The following is a 20,672-nucleotide window of genomic DNA, read 5'->3' as shown; positions in this document are numbered from 1 at the left end:
AGTTACACAATGCCGTTACTCATCTTATTTTCACCAAAAAGTATACAGATCATTTGACCATCATAAGAAACAACTATAATAAGTTTCATGCAATTTGGATAAGTCGTTTTCAAGTTACGGTGCGACATGTTTACGCTGGACAGACAGACGGACAGACACCGGACATTTGTATATAACATAATAAGTCCCGTCAAAATTTTGACAGGCGTATAAAAATGATTTGAAACAAAAGAACACAGAGCGAATAATTATATTTGATAGCATATAATAGAAGTTTAGTTGCCTAGTCTTGTTAAATTTCTTAAAAAAATACCAACTGTTCAAAAAAAATAATTTACTGATTAGTCAATGATAATTACCGCTTTATTTGTATTCTGAAGAAGAGCAAAAATGGAAAGTCTATCTCCATTAAATACATTAGGTTGTTGTGAAGGGATGTTTGTAGCTGTGCATCCTTTAGGAAGATTCCATTCCAAAACAACATCTGCAAAACTATCTTCCATTGAAAACTCTAAAGCTCTTATCACCTAGAAAATAAAAACATCACTTTAAATTACTAAGGGTCAGAAGTATTTTTCTGGATGAATCCTCATCATTGATAATATACAATACTGTAAATTCAGAAGTTATTGTGTGCATTTATTACTACTGAGTTTTTTAAGAAAGAACCAAAATGCAAGATTAATTATTGTATTTCAGGAAAATCTGCACACAGTTGTATGTATTGGACATCAGAATGTGGGATGTTATTATTGTGATACTAATTCAGTTCGATTATTCCCATACAATAATTTCTGAATTTGCAATATAATGAGAGTCACATTTTTCATAAAATTAATTCTTGTTAAAACAATTTTTTTAAGCGAACACTATAAATGAAAAGGAACCAATTATTAAAATCCTGTACTTTTTCTGATCTCTGTTTCAGTACAGACTAATGACAAGTTTTTGACGATATTCAAACCTTGGCTTTCATGTTGTCTTTTTCATCTTTGATAAATGTTGCTCTTCCAGCACCAGCTTTAGCTACATTTTTTATCAAACTTGTAGATGCTCCATGACCAACTCCAAATGTAAATACTCTGTAATAAATGTAATAAACTCATCTAATAATACAAGTACAATATCTTGTTCATGGTTATAAAAATATAGTATAGAATTTCCATTAAAAGGAATAGCAGGAATTTCAAATACTGTAAACCAACTTATTTTCGCGAGCGATTTTTTTTCGCGACTTTCGCGATTAGAAAAATAACGCGAATATAAATTGTCGCGAAGATGTCAATCTTTGATCTTTCCTCAATAAACTTCATCAAGTGAATCAAATAATCGCGAACTTAAATGTGGTCAAGAAAGGATAAAACGCGAAATAAAGTATCCGCGAAAATAAGTTTGTTTACAGTACCCTGCACAGTACAATGAACAAAGTATGAACTCTCACAAAAATTAAAGTGATTGTGAGTGCTACGGGTAAAGATTGCTTGATTTCTGCAATGTGATAATAATGACATAAAGAATTAATCAAACTTAGTTCATGAAACTATTCAAACAAATTTTCCAAAATTTAGCATGGAGGATTTTTTAAATCATAATTTATCATATAAATATGAAGCAATGTGAAGCATACCATCATACATAAAGTATTTTATTAACTTGTCTGACTATACCCCACCTTGAATTACGAGAATTTTGTCCAACTAAATTTACAACAGCTTCAGTATTACTAACTTCACCATCTGTCAACAGGAATATCTGAAACAGAAATAATTTACTTTGAGATAGAAAATTATTAGATCTTTGAGAATTTTGTCCAGTTTGCTGGAAAAATTGGGAGGACGAGAGATGTAATTTTTTAATCTTTATTTCCTCCAATGTGTTCTTCGTATGCAAGGGTATAAATAAATACAATATCATGTTTATATGAAAAATCAGAACACCTTTTTAAAATTCTAAAATAAATATTTCTGACAGACAATATCTGTTCTACTTGCTTTAGAAACCAAATGTGGTGAAATACTTTTTTAGGACTATCGTCATGTCATATGTTTTTGTATCATCCCTGTATCATAAGTTTCGTTGCACACGCCTATATTGTGACATATTTTCGGTTTTTTATATTTGGAACAACAACAACACTACAACTTGACAAATGAAAAAAAATATATTCAAAGTCGCTTTGAAAGACATTATAACAAACTTAATAAAACTGACCTGTTTAGCCATTTTTATTTATTGTAAAAAATATGCATCAATAGTATTAGTTGTTGAGACCAATTCTGAATGTTTGTATGAAGTACAGCTTTGTCGTTTGCCTATCAGACACTTGATCTTCAAGACATGCTTTTTTTGTCGTTTTTATTACAAACTAGTGATTTAAAACTAAACAGGGTTTCTTATATAAAATGGTTTTTCAAACTACATTCATTCAATATTCTATTTATTCATCCTTAATACATAAAGATGAAAACAGTCTTTAATAGCATTTTACATTTAATGGCTTTTGTTTAGAACTAGTGCCAATCTGGAAAAAATCATGCTACAATTTCAACTCATGAAACATTAACCAAAAACTATTTACTAGCTAGTTTTAGAACTGAAAAGAATTGAATAAATATTTGTACGATTCAAACAATTACCAGGACCACATTTATTTTAACTTAAACGATGCATATGATATAAACTTATGCAACAGCAATAACCCTCAATAGCAGACATACATAGAAGGATCCAATAAGTTTTAAATTAATCAATGGAGTGGGGAATCCAGAGCAACCATTCAATTTAATACCCCTTGAATGAGCATAATTACCTGAACATACATTAATTAAACGACCTAGTTGGTTCGCTATTTCTTTATGGAAGTACATTTCCAAATATCAGTTTGATAACAGTAACATATAAGAAAAACTCCACTTCTTATATGACAGAAATAGATTTATCAAAACTGGGAAAAGGAAAGTTGTTTAAGTTCAATCCATTTGTTTGTTTTTACCTTTCAAACCAAAACAATCATAAGAATCAGAATGTTCCTTAATGTTTAGAATAAAACGGTTGATGTGAGGGCATGACACCCTGAGCCAATCGTATAAGTCTACAGATTGCTTGAAAACAATCGTATCCTAAAAATCCCTTTCTCAAAAACGTCTACTTTTGTGGTAGTCAAGACAAAAACTTAATTTTGAAACAGGATGTTTTAAATAAAATGAAATTATTTGTTTGGTTAAGGAAACAGAAATGAACAAAATCAGGTAATCATAAGTTCTTCTGGTAGGACAATTTTAGAAGGGCGCCTAGAATGTTAATCCATCAATTAATTTTTATTTAATTTATAAATTTTTGTCTTGACAACATATGTATTCTTGGAAGAATTATATAGATGGTTTAAAAGTAACTGGAAGAACCCCAGAAAAAACAGGCATTTCCTACTTTATTCTTATATTTATAATTCTATGTAAAGTATTTACCTGTCTTGGATAGTCTTTATTATTCTCCATGCTATAGATTGCTGATAATGGAGATAAAATATTTGTTCCACCCATGTTGGCCATCATTTCATTTTGATGATGTTTTGCAGCACCAAGACTTTTCTTATTATATTGTTGACTTCTGAAAAATAATGAAATGAACATTTTGGTGACTCAATCAATAACAAAATTGCCATGAATTGGATGCATGCTGATTTTCAAATTTGTTTTTAAGTTTTGAAAATTTTTGATGTCAATAGTTTACAATGTTGATCATGCTGCCATTCCAACTTTTATTCAATGACATATATACTGCTGACAATTGGTATCCAACAAGTATTAATAAATCCAAAAATGCATAATTTGAAAAACTATCCCAGAAAATATTAAATGTTTACATTTTTTACAACTTATCATTTATAGCTGGTACAAACCTTTGATTCAGATTTCACTCTTATAGGTATTTAGTAGGGGAAGTAATACCCTATCTCAAATATCTCAAATTAATTTGTAATATTCTATGAACAATTTAACATAATACACAATACAGGTAGTTCAATACCTACCTGTCAAATAAAAAACTGTAATTACTTCCAAATGACACAATATTAAAAAGACATCCAACAGGTAAACTCTTCAAGAAAAGGAGTAAAGCTGCTTTAGATTTATCCATTCTATCTCCATCCATACTAACTGTATATGTAAATGTAAAAATTATAACAATAGAAAGAATGATGAAATCAAACAAAAGTTTAATTGTGTACCATTTGGACTTCAATGTGCAACATTTTAAAAATGTAGACACAATCCAAAATCTGAATACATGTTTAGATTCAGCATACTAAAGAGTCCAAAGTATTCAAGGCTTTGAATTAAACAACATTTAAATATGTAAATAGATATAGATAATCTATAGAAAGTATTTGTAAACTACTGTTTTGGCACCCTTTTTCCCAAATGGTTGGGGCCACTACCCCCAAAATCAATTCCAACCTTCCGTGCATGGTATGGAACCTTGTGGTACAATATCATACAGATCAACAGACTTATACTCAAGTTATAATTCAGAAAAAAAAATCCAAGTTTGTTTGCCTATAATACTGAAATGAATTGGGCTATAACATCAAAAATCAATCCCAAACCTTCCTTGTGAGGTATGTAATCTTGTGGATCTCTACACTTATAGACAAGTTATTGTCCCTGAAACAAGAAAAATGCTTGCTGTTGAAACATAAAAAAAATAGAGTTTCTTCGCCTCTGATTCCTAAACAGTTAGGACTATATCCCCAAAAACCAAACCCAAACTTACTTTTGTTGTATTCGAACTTGTAGTAAAATTTGATAGAGATTAATACTCTTATACTCAGGTTATTGTCTGGAAAACAAATGTCTCAGGATGACAACAGCATTGACAATGTTATAACATTATATGACAAATAATTGGTTGCAACAGTTTTACCTGATCTGTCCATAACAAATATAAATTCCCTTTTAACATTTCCACAATGATTCTTCAAATCTGGTATAAAATTCAACATCAAAACATCTTCTTTTAATAATCCATCTGAAAAACAGTGACAAAACTAGATAACAATCCATCAAGTTATAATTATTATTTTGCCTCAGTACAATCAATGTGTGTATGTGTGTTTACAGTGCAATGAGGGTTGAACTCTAGGATTATGTTTCTCAGTACAAAATAATGGAATCCTTCATCTGAGACACTTTTGAACTTGTTTCTGTAATTTGCAGAAAAACAAGACTACAAAAAAGTCGATTGATAGTTGTGATTATACCACATTGTTATTGTGTCTTATTTTTTTAACCCTGATGCTAAAGCACTTTTTTGTATTGTTTTTCTAGGCCTCAGTGACCAAGTGGTCTAAGTAGTTCTACTTCCTATTGACGGTATATGCAATACTTTTTGATTTTCCTGTGGCCTAAAAAGACCTATCATACCTTCTCTTTATTAAAGTAAAATGTTGTTCAGAAATGATGGTTAGAAGGCCTTTAATCTCTTATTTACTTAGCATAATTTAAAACTTGAGGCTCACTGAACATTAGATACAGCAACAGGTCAGAACAGGTACACAATGTATTTTGATTGAAACAGTAAAAAGCTGGAATATTGATATCAATCTAATTAAATTGATGTGTATATTTTCAGTTTCCTACAGCTTCAAACTTTACATTTCTGCATAACATACACATTCCATAATAGACTCAACTTAAAATGGGTTGTCACAAAAAAAATAGTTTTATTGATACCAAGTGTGTACCTTCCTTGGTCTTCAGTGATACTCACAATTCCAGACATTTCTGTATAATTATTTTTTCCATAAAATAACATAAATTCCAATGTTGTGATTATTTTCTTACCTTTACTACAATCACCAACTTCTAAAATTGCTTCTGGCTTAGAAACATCATCATACGACACAGAAAACTCCAAATCTCTGTATTGATGACCTATGTCCTTTAACTTTATCTTAAATATTTAATACATGTATGCATTTTAACCAAGTTGATTATCAATTAAGCAGCTTTAACAATAATGACACCATGAGTAAAGCATTGTTACATATTTGTTTTCATTTATTTTTTGTACATTAATTAGAAGTGACTTTGCTGATTATAAAAGGCCATAAGGTGTTTATTTCTGTGTCATTTGGTCTCGTATGAAGAGTTGCCTCATTTGCAATCATATCACATCATCTTTTTATGCCCAAGCAACTAAAACTGTGTGCGTTTGTGAGGGGGAAGAAAGGGGGCGCATATTGTTTATACCTCTCCCTTTATTCCTATCAATATTTGCTCTTTTGGTAGATAGTTGAACTTTGTCTTTTATTGGAGTATTAACTTGCATAAGAGAAGCATGCCGCCATGCTCAATTTATGCATTTAAAAATGACACTTTGCATCTGAGGGGACATTAATTGTGACTCCCAGACACAATAATATCTCAAAGAAAGTCCTACATTGACTTTGTTATAATACAGTTACTTCAGAGTGGAGTAAGGAGCATCACTGAAGAAAAGAAAAATCCAGCATTTTTTTTTATTTGTAAAGGGGCAACACTCTAGAATGGTAAAAGTGATGCACCTAAAACTTCAAAACTGATGTGTATATAGTGGAAACCACTTCACTCAAAGCTAAACAAAAAGCAACATCATTAAAATCTATGTCTACCTCTGTTGAATGTTTATCATCAGATATCAGAATTTGCCTACCTCTGCTGAATGTTTAATATCAGATACATGTATTTGCCTACTTCTTCTGAATGTTTATCATTAGATATCTGTATATGCCTACATCTGCTGAATGTTTATCATCCGATATTTGTATATGCCTACCTCCACTGAATGTTTATCATTAGAAATCTGCATTACCTACCTCTGCTGAATGTTTATCTTCAGATATCTGTATATGCCAACCTCCGCTGAATGTTTATCATCAGATATCTGTCTATGCCTACCTCTGCTGAATGTTTATCATCCGATATCTGTGTATGCCTACCTCTGCTGAATGTTTATCATCAGCTATCTATATATACCTACCTCCGCTTAATGTTTATCATCAGATATCTATATATATACTACCTCCGCTGAATGTTTATCATCAGCTATCTATATATACCTACCTCTGCTGAATGCTTATCATCAGATATCTATATATACCTACCTCTGCTGAATGTTTATCATCAGATACCTGTATATGCCTACCTCCGCTGAATGTTTATCATCAGATATCTATATATACCTATCTCTGCTGAATGTTTATCATCAGATATCTTTATATGCCTACCTCTGCTGAATGTTTATCATCAGATACCTGTATATGCCTACCTCCGCTGAATGTTTATCATCAGATATCTATATATACCTACCTCTGCTGAATGTTTATCATCAGCTATCTATATATGCCTACCTCTGCTGAATGTTTATCATCAGCTATCAATATATACCTACCTCTGCTAAATGATTATCATCAGATATCTATATATGCTTACCTCTGATGTACCTCCGCTGAATGATTATCATCATATATCTGTATATGCCTACCTCTGCTGAATGCTTATCATCAGCTATCTTTATATGCCTACCTCTGCTGAATGTTTATCATCAGATATCTATATATGCCTACCTCTGCTGAATGTTTATCATCAGATATCTGTATATGCCTACCTCCGCTGAATGTTTATCATCAGATATCTATATATACCTACCTCTGCTGAATGTTTATCATCAGATATCTATATATGCCTACCTCTGCTGAATGTTTATCATCAGATATCTATTTATACCTTCCTCCGCTGAATGATTATCATCAGATATCTATATATGCCTACCTCCGCTGAATGTTTATCATCAGCAATCTATATATACCTACTTCTGCTGAATGTTTATCATCAGATATCTATATATGCCTACCTCTGCTGAATGTTTATCATCAGACATCTGTATATGCCTACCTCCGCTGAATGTTTATCATCAGCTATCTATATATACCTACCTTTGCTGAATGTTTATCATCAGATATATATATATACCTACCTCTGCTGAATGTTTATCATCATATATCTATATATACCTACCTCTGCTGAATGTTTATCATCAGATATCTATATATACCTACCTCTGCTGAATGTTTATCATCAGATATCTATATATACCTACCTCTGCTGAATGTTTATCATCAAATATCTATATATGCCTACCTCTGCTGAATGTTTATCATCAGATATCTATATATACCTACTTCCGCTGAATGTTTATCATCAGATATCTATATATGCCTACCTCTGCTTAATGTTTATCATCAGATATCTATATATACCTACTTCCGCTGAATGTTTATCATAAGATATCTATATATGCCTACTTCTGCTGAATTTTTATCATCAGATATCTATATATGCCTACCTCTGCTGAATGCTTATCATCAGATATCTATATATGCCTACCTCTGCTGAATGATTATCATCAGATATCTATATATGCCTACCTCTGCTGAATGTTTATCATCAGATATCTATATATGCCTACCTCTGCTGAATGTTTATCATCAGATATCTATATATGCCTACCTCTGCTGAATGTTTATCATCCGATATCTGTGTATACCTACCTCTGCTGAATGTTCATCATCAGATATCTATATATGCCTACCTCTGCTGAATGTTCATCATCAGATATCTATATATGCCTACCTCTGCTGAATGTTTATCATCCGATATCGGTGTATGCCTACCTCTTCTGAATGTTTATCATCAGATATCTATGTATACGTACTTCCGCTGAATGTTTATCATCAGATATCTTTGTATGCCTACCTCTGCTGAATGTTCATCATCAGATATCTATATATGCCTACCTCTGCTGAATGTTCATCATCAGATATCTATATATGCCTACCTCTGCTGAATGTTTATCATCCGATATCGGTGTATGCCTACCTCTTCTGAATGTTTATCATCAGATATCTATGTATAAATACTTCCGCTGAATGTTTATCATCAGATATATATATATTCCTACCTCTGCTGAATGTTTATCATCCGATATCTGTGTATGCCTACCTTTGCTGAATGTTTATCATCAGATATCTATATATGCCTACCTCTGCTGAATGTTTATCATCAGATATCTGTATATGCCTACCTCCGCTGAATGTTTATCATCAGCTATCTATATATACCTACCTCTGCTGAATGTTTATCATCAGATATCTGTGTATACCTACCTCCGCTGAATTTTATCATCATATATCTGTATATGCCTACCTCCGCTGAATGTTTATCATCAGCTATCTATATATACCTACCTCCGCTGAATGTTTATCATCAGATATCTATATATACCTACCTCTGCTGAATGTTTATCATCAGATATCTATATATACCTACCTCTGCTGAATGTTTATCATCAGATACCTGTATATGCCTACCTCCGCTGAATATTTATCATCAGCTATCTATATATACCTACCTCCGCTGAATGTTTATCATCAGATATCTATATATACCTACCTCTGCTGAATGTTTATCATCAGATATCTATATATACCTACCTCTGCTGAATGTTTATCATCAGATACCTGTATATGCCTACCTCCGCTGAATATTTATCATCAGCTATCTATATATACCTAATATATACGTGTTTCTCGTTTCTCGTTTTGTTTATATAGATTAGACCGTTGGTTTTCCCGTTTGAATGGTTTTACACCAGTAATTTTGGGGCCCTTTATAGCTTGTTGTTCGGTGTGAGCCAAGGCTCCGTGTTGAAGGCCGTACTTTAACCTATAATGGTTTAATTTTTAAATTGTTATTTGGATGGAGAGTTGTCTCATTGGCACTCACACCACATCTTCCTATATCTAACTACCTCCGCTGAATGTTTATCATCAGCTATCTATATATACCTACCTCTGCTGAATGTTTATCATCAGATATCTATATATACCTACCTCTGCTGAATGTTTATCATCAGATATCTATATATACCTACCTCTGCTGAATATTTATCATCAGATATCTATATATACCTACCTCCGCTGAATGTTTATTATCAGCTATCTATATATGCCTACCTCTGCTGAATGTTTATCATCAGATATCTATATATACCTACCTCTGCTGTATGTTTATCATCAGATATCTGTATATACCTACCTCCGCTGAATGTTTATCATCAGCTATCTATATATACCTACCTCTGCTGAATGTTTATCATCAGATATCTGTATATACCTACCTCTGCTGAATGTTTGTCATCAGCTATCTGTATCTGTAAATCATCTCTATAAGTGCTAACAGATTTGATTTTGTGATGACCTGTTACTGATGCAGTGAATCCTAACTTAACAGGTTTTACTGAGTTCCTTGTATCTCCTGCATCTCCAGCTAAAAGAAAATTATAAAAGCTATTTTTTAAATGCATTTTTAAAAAGTTGTGGATGTAAATTCAAACTTAAATAATACAGAAGCAAAATGGTGGCACTTGTCATTTTGCAATCTTTATGCATATGTAGCTAAAGAAACATGATATATTTTTCAAGTATAAACAAGACTGTCAGGCCTAGTGACAATCTACATGTATATCAAATGGTTGGGAGAATTAAACAAGTTTGTCTAAATTTCAGTCTTTTATTAGTTAATGTAAGCTTCACATGTGACCTAGCGCCCTATATGGATGATTTTTTTCAATCATTCATGAATAAACATCATTTATAACTTTAACATATTGGGTTACTGAGTATTAAAACAAGTTGATAGCAATCTGTTCAGACAAATACTTCGTACCATTTCTATTCTTTAAACTAATATTTTTTGTTAATGTTAAGATTATTGTTACACCTAAATTGCAAACTTGTGAATTTTCCTTTTGTTTCCTTATGTCTATAAGATATAACAATAAATAGTATCGTTTTATTATTTAAGCTTGTGTAGACTGACCTGATGAATATCTAGTATTCAAAACATATGGCAAGACAAAAGTCAGATTCCCATCTGGTTGAACAGTTAACTCTACAACATATGCCATGGTCAATACAGCAGTTTCCCCAGCATCCAAGTTACCAAGCTTACACACACAAATATCTCCAGCATGTTTACTCTCCGATAGAAAGAATGCACCTCGACCAGTAGATTTAGCTTCTTCAAAGGTTATTTTGGCCTAAAAAAATACAATTTTGTATGTATGCCTTAATTATGCATAACTAACGTCTGATAAACTGATATGAATTTTAATTATACAATGACTGTCTTCTGATTTTTCTGCTGCAGTTTTTACACAGTAGTAAATGCAAACTAAAGTAACAGAACAGAAACAAAGATTTCTTCCATTTGTAAAGGAGCATAACTCTAGAATGTTTAAAGTGACACCATCCACACTTGATCTGTATTTTGTGGTTATAACATTGTGAATAGGTTGGCCGAGGTAAAATAGCAATGAGTAGAAATTAATCTTCTGTTAAGATGTTTGTAAAACTGTGCAATGATATAAAATTGAGAAAGGAAATGGGGAGTGTGTCAAAGCGACAACAACCCGAACATAGGGCAGACAACAGCCGAAGGCCACCAATTGGTCTTCAATTTAGCGAGAAACTCCCGCACCCGTTGGCGTCCTTCAGCTGGTCCCTTAAATATATGTATACAAGTACAGTGATAATGGACGTGACACTTAAATCAGAAGTATACACAAAAAACAAAATTAAAAAATTATACAAAACTAATTCAAGTGTCGCTTACCTTAGTCTATGTGATAATTAAATAAAGGAAGCAGATGGATTCATGTCAAAATTGTGTTTTGGTGATGGTGATGTGTTTGTACATCTTTCTTTACTGAACATTCTTGCTGCTTACAATTATTTCTATCTATAACGAACTTGGCCCAGTAGTTTCAGTGGAAACTGTTAGTAAAGATTTACAAATTTTATGTAAATTGTTAAAAATTGACTATAAAGGACAATAACTCCTTAGGGGGTCAATTGACCATTTCGGTCATGTTGACTTATTTGTAAATCTTACTTTGTTGAACATTATTGCTGTTTACAGTTTATCTTTATCTATAATAATGTTCAAGATAATAACCAAAAACAGCAAAAAATCCTTAAAATTACCCATTCAGGTGCAGCAACCCAACAAAGGGTTGTCCGATTCATCTGAAAACTTCAGGGCAGATAGATCTTGAACTGATAAATTTTTTTACACCTGTCAGATTTGCTCTAAATGCTTTGATTTTTGAGTTATAAGCCAAAAACTGCATTTTACCCTTATGCTCTATTTGTAGCTGTGGCGGCCATTTTTGTTGGATGGCCCGGTCATCAGACACATTTTTTAAACTAGATACCTTAAATATGATTGTGACCAATGTTTGGTTTATTTGCCTTAGTAGTTTCAGAGGAGAAGATTGTTGTAAAAGATTACTAAGATTTATGAAAAATTGTTAAAAATTTACTATAAGGGCAATAGCTCCTAAAGGGGTCAACTGACTATTTCGGACATATTTGTAAATCTTACTTTGCTGAATATTATTGCTGTTTACAGTTTATCTATATCTATTATAATATTCAAGATAATAACCAAAAACAGTAAAATTTCCTTAAAATTAACAATTAAGGGGCAGCAATCCAATAAATGGTTGTCCGAATCATCTGAAAATTTCAGGGCAGATAGATCCTGACCTAATAAACCTGTCAGATTTTCCAAAAACTGCATTTTACACTTTGTTCTATTTTTAGCCATGGCTGCCATCTTAGTTGGTTGGCCTGGTCACCGGACACATTTTTAAAACTATATACCCCCATGATGATTGTGGCCAAGATTGGTTTCATTTGGCCCGGTAGTTTCTGACGACGGACGACGGACGATGGATGCCGGACGCAAAGTGATGGGAAAAGCTCACTTGGTCCTACGGGCCAGATGAGCTAAAAAGGCCAGGGGCTCCTGACTTAGGACAGGCACAAAATAGCGGAGGGGTAAAATATGCTTATGAGATCTCAATCCCCTCCTATATATGTAGCCAATGTAGAAAAGTAAAAGCATAACAATACGCAAATTAAAATTCAGTTCAAGAGAAGTCCGAGTCCGATGTTAGAAAATGTAACAGAAGAAAATAAATAAAATGACAACAATACATAAATAACAATAGACTGATAGCTGTTAACTGACATGCGAGCTCCAGACCTCAATAAAACTGATTGAAAGATTTTGTCTTCGTCATATGAATATCAGGCACAACCCCTCCCGTTGGGGGTTTAGTATCATACTATCAAAAAAATATACGAGTCATGCCAACAACTGTTTTTTTTTTAAATAAATGTGTTCTGATGCAAAGACCCTATAAGTGAATCAATATTAAAGCCAAAATATGCAATCTCTAATGAAAGAGGGACGAAAGATACCAAAGGGACAATCAAACTCATAAATATAAAACAAACTGACAACGTCATGGCTAAAAATGAAAAAGACAAAAAGACAAACAATAGTACACATGACACAACATAGAAAACTTAAGAATAAACAACACGAACCCTACAAAAAAACTAGGGGTGATCGCATGTGCTCCGGAAGGGTAAGCAGATCCTGCACATGTGGCTCCCGTCGTGTTACTTATGTGATAACAAATCCGGTAAATAGTCTAATTCGATAGGTCACATTCATGAAAGGTAAAGGGATTGTTGTTACGACATAAGGAACATATCCGATATCATTTTTGAATCGGTTATTCCATAACGGTCAACCAACTTGTGATGGCGTCCGTAAAATTTACGAAGGGATGATTTCAACTTCACCATTTGGAACTCTTGGGTTAATAGCTTCCTTGTGAACAACAACCCTCTATAAAGAAAATCATGATGGGAAATGCAAGCACGGGAATATCGTATCAATTGGGAGATATATACCCCGTATGCAGGTGCTGCTGGAATGTTTCTACTAGAAATGGAAAGTTCACAATTGGAAAGCTGAAATCATCTCTTGTGTCGTAAAGTTCTGTTTTCAATAGACCCGCATTGTCAATTTTTAGAAGTAAGTCAATATATAAAGCCGACTGTATCTGTAGTATCCTTTATCTCTATTTCAATGGGATAGATGCGTTCCACATTGTCACCAAATTTTTAATTATTTAGTGAAAGAACATCATCTATATAGCGGAAAGTAGAGTTAAAGGATATTGCTACCTTCTTATCTTTCTTCCTAAGAAGTTCCTGAATGAAGTTAGTCTCATAGTAATAAGAAATAAGTCGGCTTGTAGAGGGGCACAGTTTGTTCTTATTGGAATGCCGACAATCTGTTGAAAAACACGTCCTCCGAACGTAACAAATATGTTGTCAATCAAGAAATCAAGCATCTTGATACTATCAGTTTCAGAGACATTTTTGTTTGAAACAGAGTGGTCCTTTACAAAGTAGGATTTATTCCTCCCTAAGACAAGATACTTGTATCTACGCTTGCTATTCTTTTTTATGAAGCAAAGCAATACCAACACTTACAATTTGTCTTTTAGTTTGGAATGTGGAATACTTGTGTAAAGAGTAGAAAAGACAAATGTTTTAATACTGTTACAAGATGAAAGAGAGATAGATTGTATGTACTATAAAAGATCTTTGGAATTTTTAAGTATCCAAGTAATGACCTGACAACAGTATCGTATTAATATCTATATATATATATGACATATATGAATAGTAGAGATTTTTTGCCAAAAAAAACCATGGATAGGGGTTGATTTTTAAAAATAAAGGCAACAGTAGTATACCGCTGTTCAAAACTCCTAAATCGATGGACAAAAAACAAAATCGGGGAAACAAACTAAAACCGAGGGAAACGCATTAAATATAAGAGGAGAACAACGACATAACACTAAAATGTAACACACACAGAAACAGACCGAGCATAAGACAAAATCCCACGAGAATACCAAATATAACATAAAAAAACCAAATACATGATTTGGAATAGACATGTACCGTGACACGTCTTATCGCAATGTGAATTTACACTAAAAAAATAAGAGAAAACAAACGACACAACGTTAAAATGTAACACACACAGAAACGAACTATAATATAACAATGGCCATATTCCTGACTTGGTATAGGTCATTTTTAAAGGAAAAAATGGTGGGTGAACCTGGTTTTTGTGGCATGCCAAACCTCGCACTCTTATGGCTATGTGAAATATAACATCAAAATGACAACACAACACCACAGGACTACAATATAAATAAATTGGAAAACACAATTGACAAAGAATCACACGAACAACAGCCAACAAAAAGCAACAAGTTCAAAATGTTTATACGTTAAAAGTGCAATTTGTCCACACAAGACCTACTAGTGACGCCCAGATACAAATGTTTGAAAGCCGAAACAAGGTCAAAGTTGAACAGCATCGAGGACCAAAAGATCAAAAAAGTTTTGCCCAAAACAGCAAGGGTTTTCTGTTAGTTATCAGAACATCCCTATGATTTAGAATAATTTATACTTTTGCAAACAGTAAATTTTATAAAATGACTATACAAAAGATGTACATGATAAAACTGAAGTACTAACTAATTACAGAAAACAACTGAAATACACTACATAACCAGACATTTGCAACACAAAACGTAGACACATACGAATCTATACATTTAAACGAGAAGACCTCATTTTTGGTGTCGCTTCTCTTCTTTCCACAATAAATTAACTTTCATGCCTCTGTGTCCTATAGGTGGCACGGTAGTATTTGCTTTCCAGAATTTAGGTTGCTCTTTTGTGTACCCTACTTAGGTAAATGTATCTAAACAGTGTGATTGGACAAAAAATACAGTATCAACTGAACATACTTTCCCAAACTGAGTGATGAATCAGGTGTAGAAAAATATGAAATAATTTTATATACAGATGAAAATGAATTTTTGAGAATTTTTTTAAATTTTGCATTCACTGCACCATAAAAGACCTAAAAGTACTAGTGGCCTTAGGATTTTAAAAATAGCAAAAAAAGTAAACGGTCATGGTACATATCCAAATTCATTTCTGAATGGTAAAATGAAAGTACTTCAGTTAACTGTGAATGTAGAATTTTTTGCAGTGTTAGAAAGTGGTGAAAATTATAAAAAGGCTATCATTATCCCTTATGGCCAGGAAATACTACCGTGCCACCTATATGTACAGTGCATAATCGCATTTGTCATCCATTCATATGATTATCCAGATTGAGTTATTTTGGGAGAAAAACGATAAAAAAGGCGTCCGGATATGTTTCCGTCATTGGACGAAATTTCAAGTCAGATTAGACTTCCGGTTTCCGTTTTCTGCTTAACCAGAGTCTCTGCTTTAACATACATATATACTACCAATAAAGTGTATGTTCTGTCTGATATCAGTCATTGGACGAAATTTTAATTCAGATTAGACCTCCGGCTTGCGTTTATTGTATACTTTGAAACAAATACATATACTAGGAATAAAGTGTATTTTCTGTCTAATACCATTTTCAAGTTTACTATCCACGGCCGTCACAGAGTTTATTAAATAGAGAGTGTATGTATAATATAGCAATGACCGCCGTGGATCGATTATAAAACTGAGAATTGAATTTAAAAGAAAATACACTTTATTTATAGTAGTAAATGAAGCAGGACCTTTTTGGGACGTCGGGAACAGGTGTTTTTCAGATCGAAATTTCAGGATTGACCATTTCAGGATCCGAGATTTCTTTTTTCGTATTTCAGGATGTCGAGATATTTAATCTATATTTAATCCGGAACCTCGGGATTTCACGTTCTTAAGACCGAGATATCGGGATCAGGATCCCTCCAGGTGCGATCCCCCCTTTTATGAATGTTCATAATATACAGATAAGCGCTTAAATTATCCATGTGTCATTAAAATTAATAGAGAACTAACAAAAAAACAGGATTTCTTTTGTGGAAAAAGAAGGAGCCGGGCTAGATAAACAATTATCCTGTCCCAAATTACCTATGACTTTTGATACCTTTTCTGAAATTCTCCAGTCATTAAGTTTTTTTACAAAAAAAGAAGATGAGGTATGAATGCCAATGAGACAGCACTCCACAAGAGACCAACATGACACCGAAATTAACATTTAAAAATCACCTTACGGCCGATACTGCATAGTCTGATATAAAAGGCCCCGAAATGACAATGTAAAACAATTCAAATGAAAATACTAACAGCCTTATTAATTTACAAAAAATGAACGAAAAACAAATATAAAACACATAAACAAACGACAACCACTGAATTACAGGCCCCTGACTTGAATATTCCTAATATATTACATGTATGTTCATAATGAAATTAAAAGAAAACAAAAAAATAGGAATTTTGGAAATAAAGAAGGAGGGTTAATAAAAAAACATTTACCTGTCCCCAAGCACCTATTACTTCTGATACTTTTCTTAAAATTCACAAGTCAATAAATCTTTTACAAAATTCTTCCTACAACACTTTACATACTTTAAACCACGCTCTAAATGCCCGCGATTTCGCGGGTGTGTTCTAGTTAAAGTTTAAACCTCAACGCCAAGTGGCGTCATATTTGAAACTGTAAAAAATGACCAAAATATGACGTCATTTGAATTTGTAAAACAGATCATCCAAAAAATGAAAAATGACGTCACATTAGAATGACTGATAAGATAGAATTGGGATTGATTTAAGATTATATTTTAACTAAATACCTTTATTGCATTTAATAACGATGCACATTTCAATACTTATTTATAACAAACTAAGGTAGCAATTAACTATATTATAAAGCTATGTCCGGTTTGTTTTGAATCTAACTTCAAACGTAAAATATCGTACTGATTACGTTGAACAAAATCAAATCTAAAAAACCAGACATCTGTACCCAAAATTTAATGTTGACACCACCCTGTGGTTTGTTTAAGTGTTGTTTATCCCCTTTGGACATGATCATGATGTTGTCTGTCTCTTCCCTTAAGAACCTAAAATAATACTATTATTGGATTTGATTGTGGTCATGAAATATTATAACACAGTCACACATACTTTTAAAGAAGATTCGATTCAATAAAAAGCCTTTTGATTATGTGATTACTTGGCAGTTTTTAAAGTAATTTTATTTTTACCAGACCAATTATTTCAGGATTATTTAATGAACTAGAACTGTATTTTTGATTTTATGATTATCTTGGTCAAACATAAGTAATGATTATGTGATTGTATCAGCCAAACAAAAATGTGATTATCTGATAACTTTGACACTCAAGAGGCCTCAATAAACTTTCACAATTATGGGAGAAAATATCGATCTTTTAAATCTGACCTGCTGCTTATCCTGACATTCTGCTATAATATGTCTGCCATTAATATTTGCTTCAAACTTATACACAGCTGACATGTCGTCAATAGGGAATACATAGCGTATCTCTATAGATTCTTTGCTGTTGTTAACATACGTCAATTTAGATTCAACATTGGCAATGAACCCTTGGATTGTCACATGTGTCTTTGATTCTGTTAACAACACTGAAAGGACAAACTAAATCTATAATCTAATAAAACAATTTGACAGTACTTAACCCAAAGTTCAAGATTCAATATCAGTAGAAGGATACAAGTGACTATACTAATTTGACCCGAAAAGGCCTTAAGTCAAAATTGACCGTAGATCGATTTTTCACTTTTGTATAGGTCTGTATGGTCATATATTGACTAAAAAAGATAAACTAATTCGTACAGTGGAGAAATAAAAACTGTTTTTAATTAAATTTCTCTTAAGATTAAATAAATTACATATTACTTGTTTTTAGTAATTAAAGTTTAAGTCAAATCTCCTCAGTTAACGTTATTTATCAACCAGAGTAAAATAAGAGAGGTGACCTTTGAATTGAGGTTCAAAATGAGACATACATGTATATCTACAAAGGGAAAAGTGGAGGGTGACACAATAGGACAAGTTTTATTGTTATGTGTTGCATGTTATTCTTGGCATCTGAATTGATGATTAAAGTCCATTTTGGAAGACACATTCTAAGAAAAAAGGAGAGGACTGGGGTTATGATAATTGAAATATATCCATCATCATCTTTAAGACCGACCTTCCTGTCAAGAAACTTGTGTCATTTAATCTTTTGAAAGAATAACTTCAACTTCATCCATAAGAACTCTTGGTCTACCGGTAAGAGTTTTCTTGTAATTATACAGTAAGCATAGATTATGCCTCTGCAATAAGAACTTCATATTTTGGTCAAAGTTTAAATGAAATACAAACCAGGTTTTTGTCCTGACACCATACCATACTTCTTTCCAGTGTCTTTTTTCATGCGACTGTCCATAATAAATTCTTTTATACTGATGAACTGTATGCAAGGTCAGGAAAAATTATGTATCCTAAAAAATAGTTATTCAAAATAGCCATTTTGCACAAAACCAATTAAGGAAAGATAAAAAAAAGCTTATGAACATGTTCAAAAGATCAATACCCATGTATCAGGGAAAAGAAAACAAACTTGTCTTTTGAATGGCAGTTTAATGGCAGTTTAAAATAATGTTTACATGATTTGATATACACTTATAGAAGTAAATAAAAAGTTGTATTATACAAATGGTTAAAAAAATTGTCAAGATATAATACAAAAAGTTAATAATGCAGGCAAATTTTTTTGAAGTTAAAAAAATTGCGCTAAAAAGCAAAATTGTAACTATTTTCAATGCAGAACAAAGGAACATGGTTTATTATTAACAACAGATCAACAAGTTATCACTGGTTTCAACGTGATGGTCGTTACTGCAATTATATTATCCCAATATGGCGGACAAAAATTCACAAAAGATTTTTCTTGACACAAAGCAAATCTGAAAATAAGCTATTAAAGTGGAAAAATCGGCCTTGTATAATGGGACATAATTGATCCTATCCAAATTTGTATTAGATCTGAGTTTTGTGGCTATAAGTATTGTGTATCAGTTTAATAACATTTGTTTGAGGCAACCTAAAGTTAGAGAACAGAAACGAAAATTTCAGTATTTTTTTCATTTATAAAGGGGCATAACTCTTGAATAGAAAAAGTGGCACCATCAATCTTAAAACTTGATATGTATTTTCTTTTGGTAATACAATTGTGTATAAGTTTCATAACATTTTGTTGAGGCAAACAAAAAATTAAGCTGTGGTCACACCTTACCGGATAGCAGGAACGGAGGACTAGCGGATGAAAATAAAAGTTTTCTGTTGACAAAAGTGTTATCCGTCGGAAGTCCGTTAATGTACTGATACACCGGATATGCAACGTACGAGAAACGGAAACGTACCGGACAAAACGCATTTCAAACGGAAATCCAAGGAATGAATACCACATAAAACGGATACTTAACGGAAGCGTACCGGATAAAACGGATGAATAAGATATACGGGAAAATTAAAGGCGACAATAATATTGCATGTAAATAGCATATATTCAAAAAGTTTCTGTTCTTCAAAATGCCGCAAATGGGTTGTGTCATGCCTGAATAAGAGTTGCTTGATGGCGAAGACGTGCCCTTACTATAAGTTCCATTATGAATAATAAGAATTCATAACACTTAAGAAATTTGACATACCAATAATTGGCATTTTTTCAAATTTTCATTTGGCAATCATCCGTTTCAGATTCGTTCATCGTCCTTTTATCGGTTATATACATGCAGTAGAAGTCCGTTTCACATTCGTTCAACATCCATTATATTT

At 32.6% G+C, this 20,672-nt stretch overlaps 1 protein-coding gene across 1 annotated transcript in view; it reads right to left on the bottom strand.

Annotated features, from left to right (window-relative positions):
* Window positions 1-18,344, bottom strand: part of LOC134710923 (von Willebrand factor A domain-containing protein 5A-like) — a 28,675-nt gene extending 10,331 nt beyond the window's left edge. The window contains exons 1-10 of the mRNA XM_063571339.1: window positions 18,270-18,344; window positions 10,920-11,139; window positions 10,219-10,367; window positions 5,844-5,952; window positions 4,924-5,028; window positions 4,031-4,157; window positions 3,465-3,606; window positions 1,673-1,752; window positions 965-1,082; window positions 360-527 (exon numbers count right to left, since the gene is read on the bottom strand). Of these exons, the coding sequence (XP_063427409.1) occupies window positions 360-527; window positions 965-1,082; window positions 1,673-1,752; window positions 3,465-3,606; window positions 4,031-4,157; window positions 4,924-5,028; window positions 5,844-5,952; window positions 10,219-10,367; window positions 10,920-11,139; window positions 18,270-18,344 (1,293 nt within the window). The remainder of the gene's footprint in view (window positions 1-359; window positions 528-964; window positions 1,083-1,672; window positions 1,753-3,464; window positions 3,607-4,030; window positions 4,158-4,923; window positions 5,029-5,843; window positions 5,953-10,218; window positions 10,368-10,919; window positions 11,140-18,269) is intronic.
* Between the last annotated feature and the right edge of the window lie 2,328 nt (window positions 18,345-20,672).

Source organism: Mytilus trossulus, chromosome 3 (assembly GCF_036588685.1).
Source record: "Mytilus trossulus isolate FHL-02 chromosome 3, PNRI_Mtr1.1.1.hap1, whole genome shotgun sequence".
Lineage (NCBI taxonomy): Eukaryota > Metazoa > Mollusca > Bivalvia > Mytilida > Mytilidae > Mytilus > Mytilus trossulus.
Note: the sequence above shows the minus strand (reverse complement) of the source record. Positions and strands in the feature narration are given on the sequence as shown.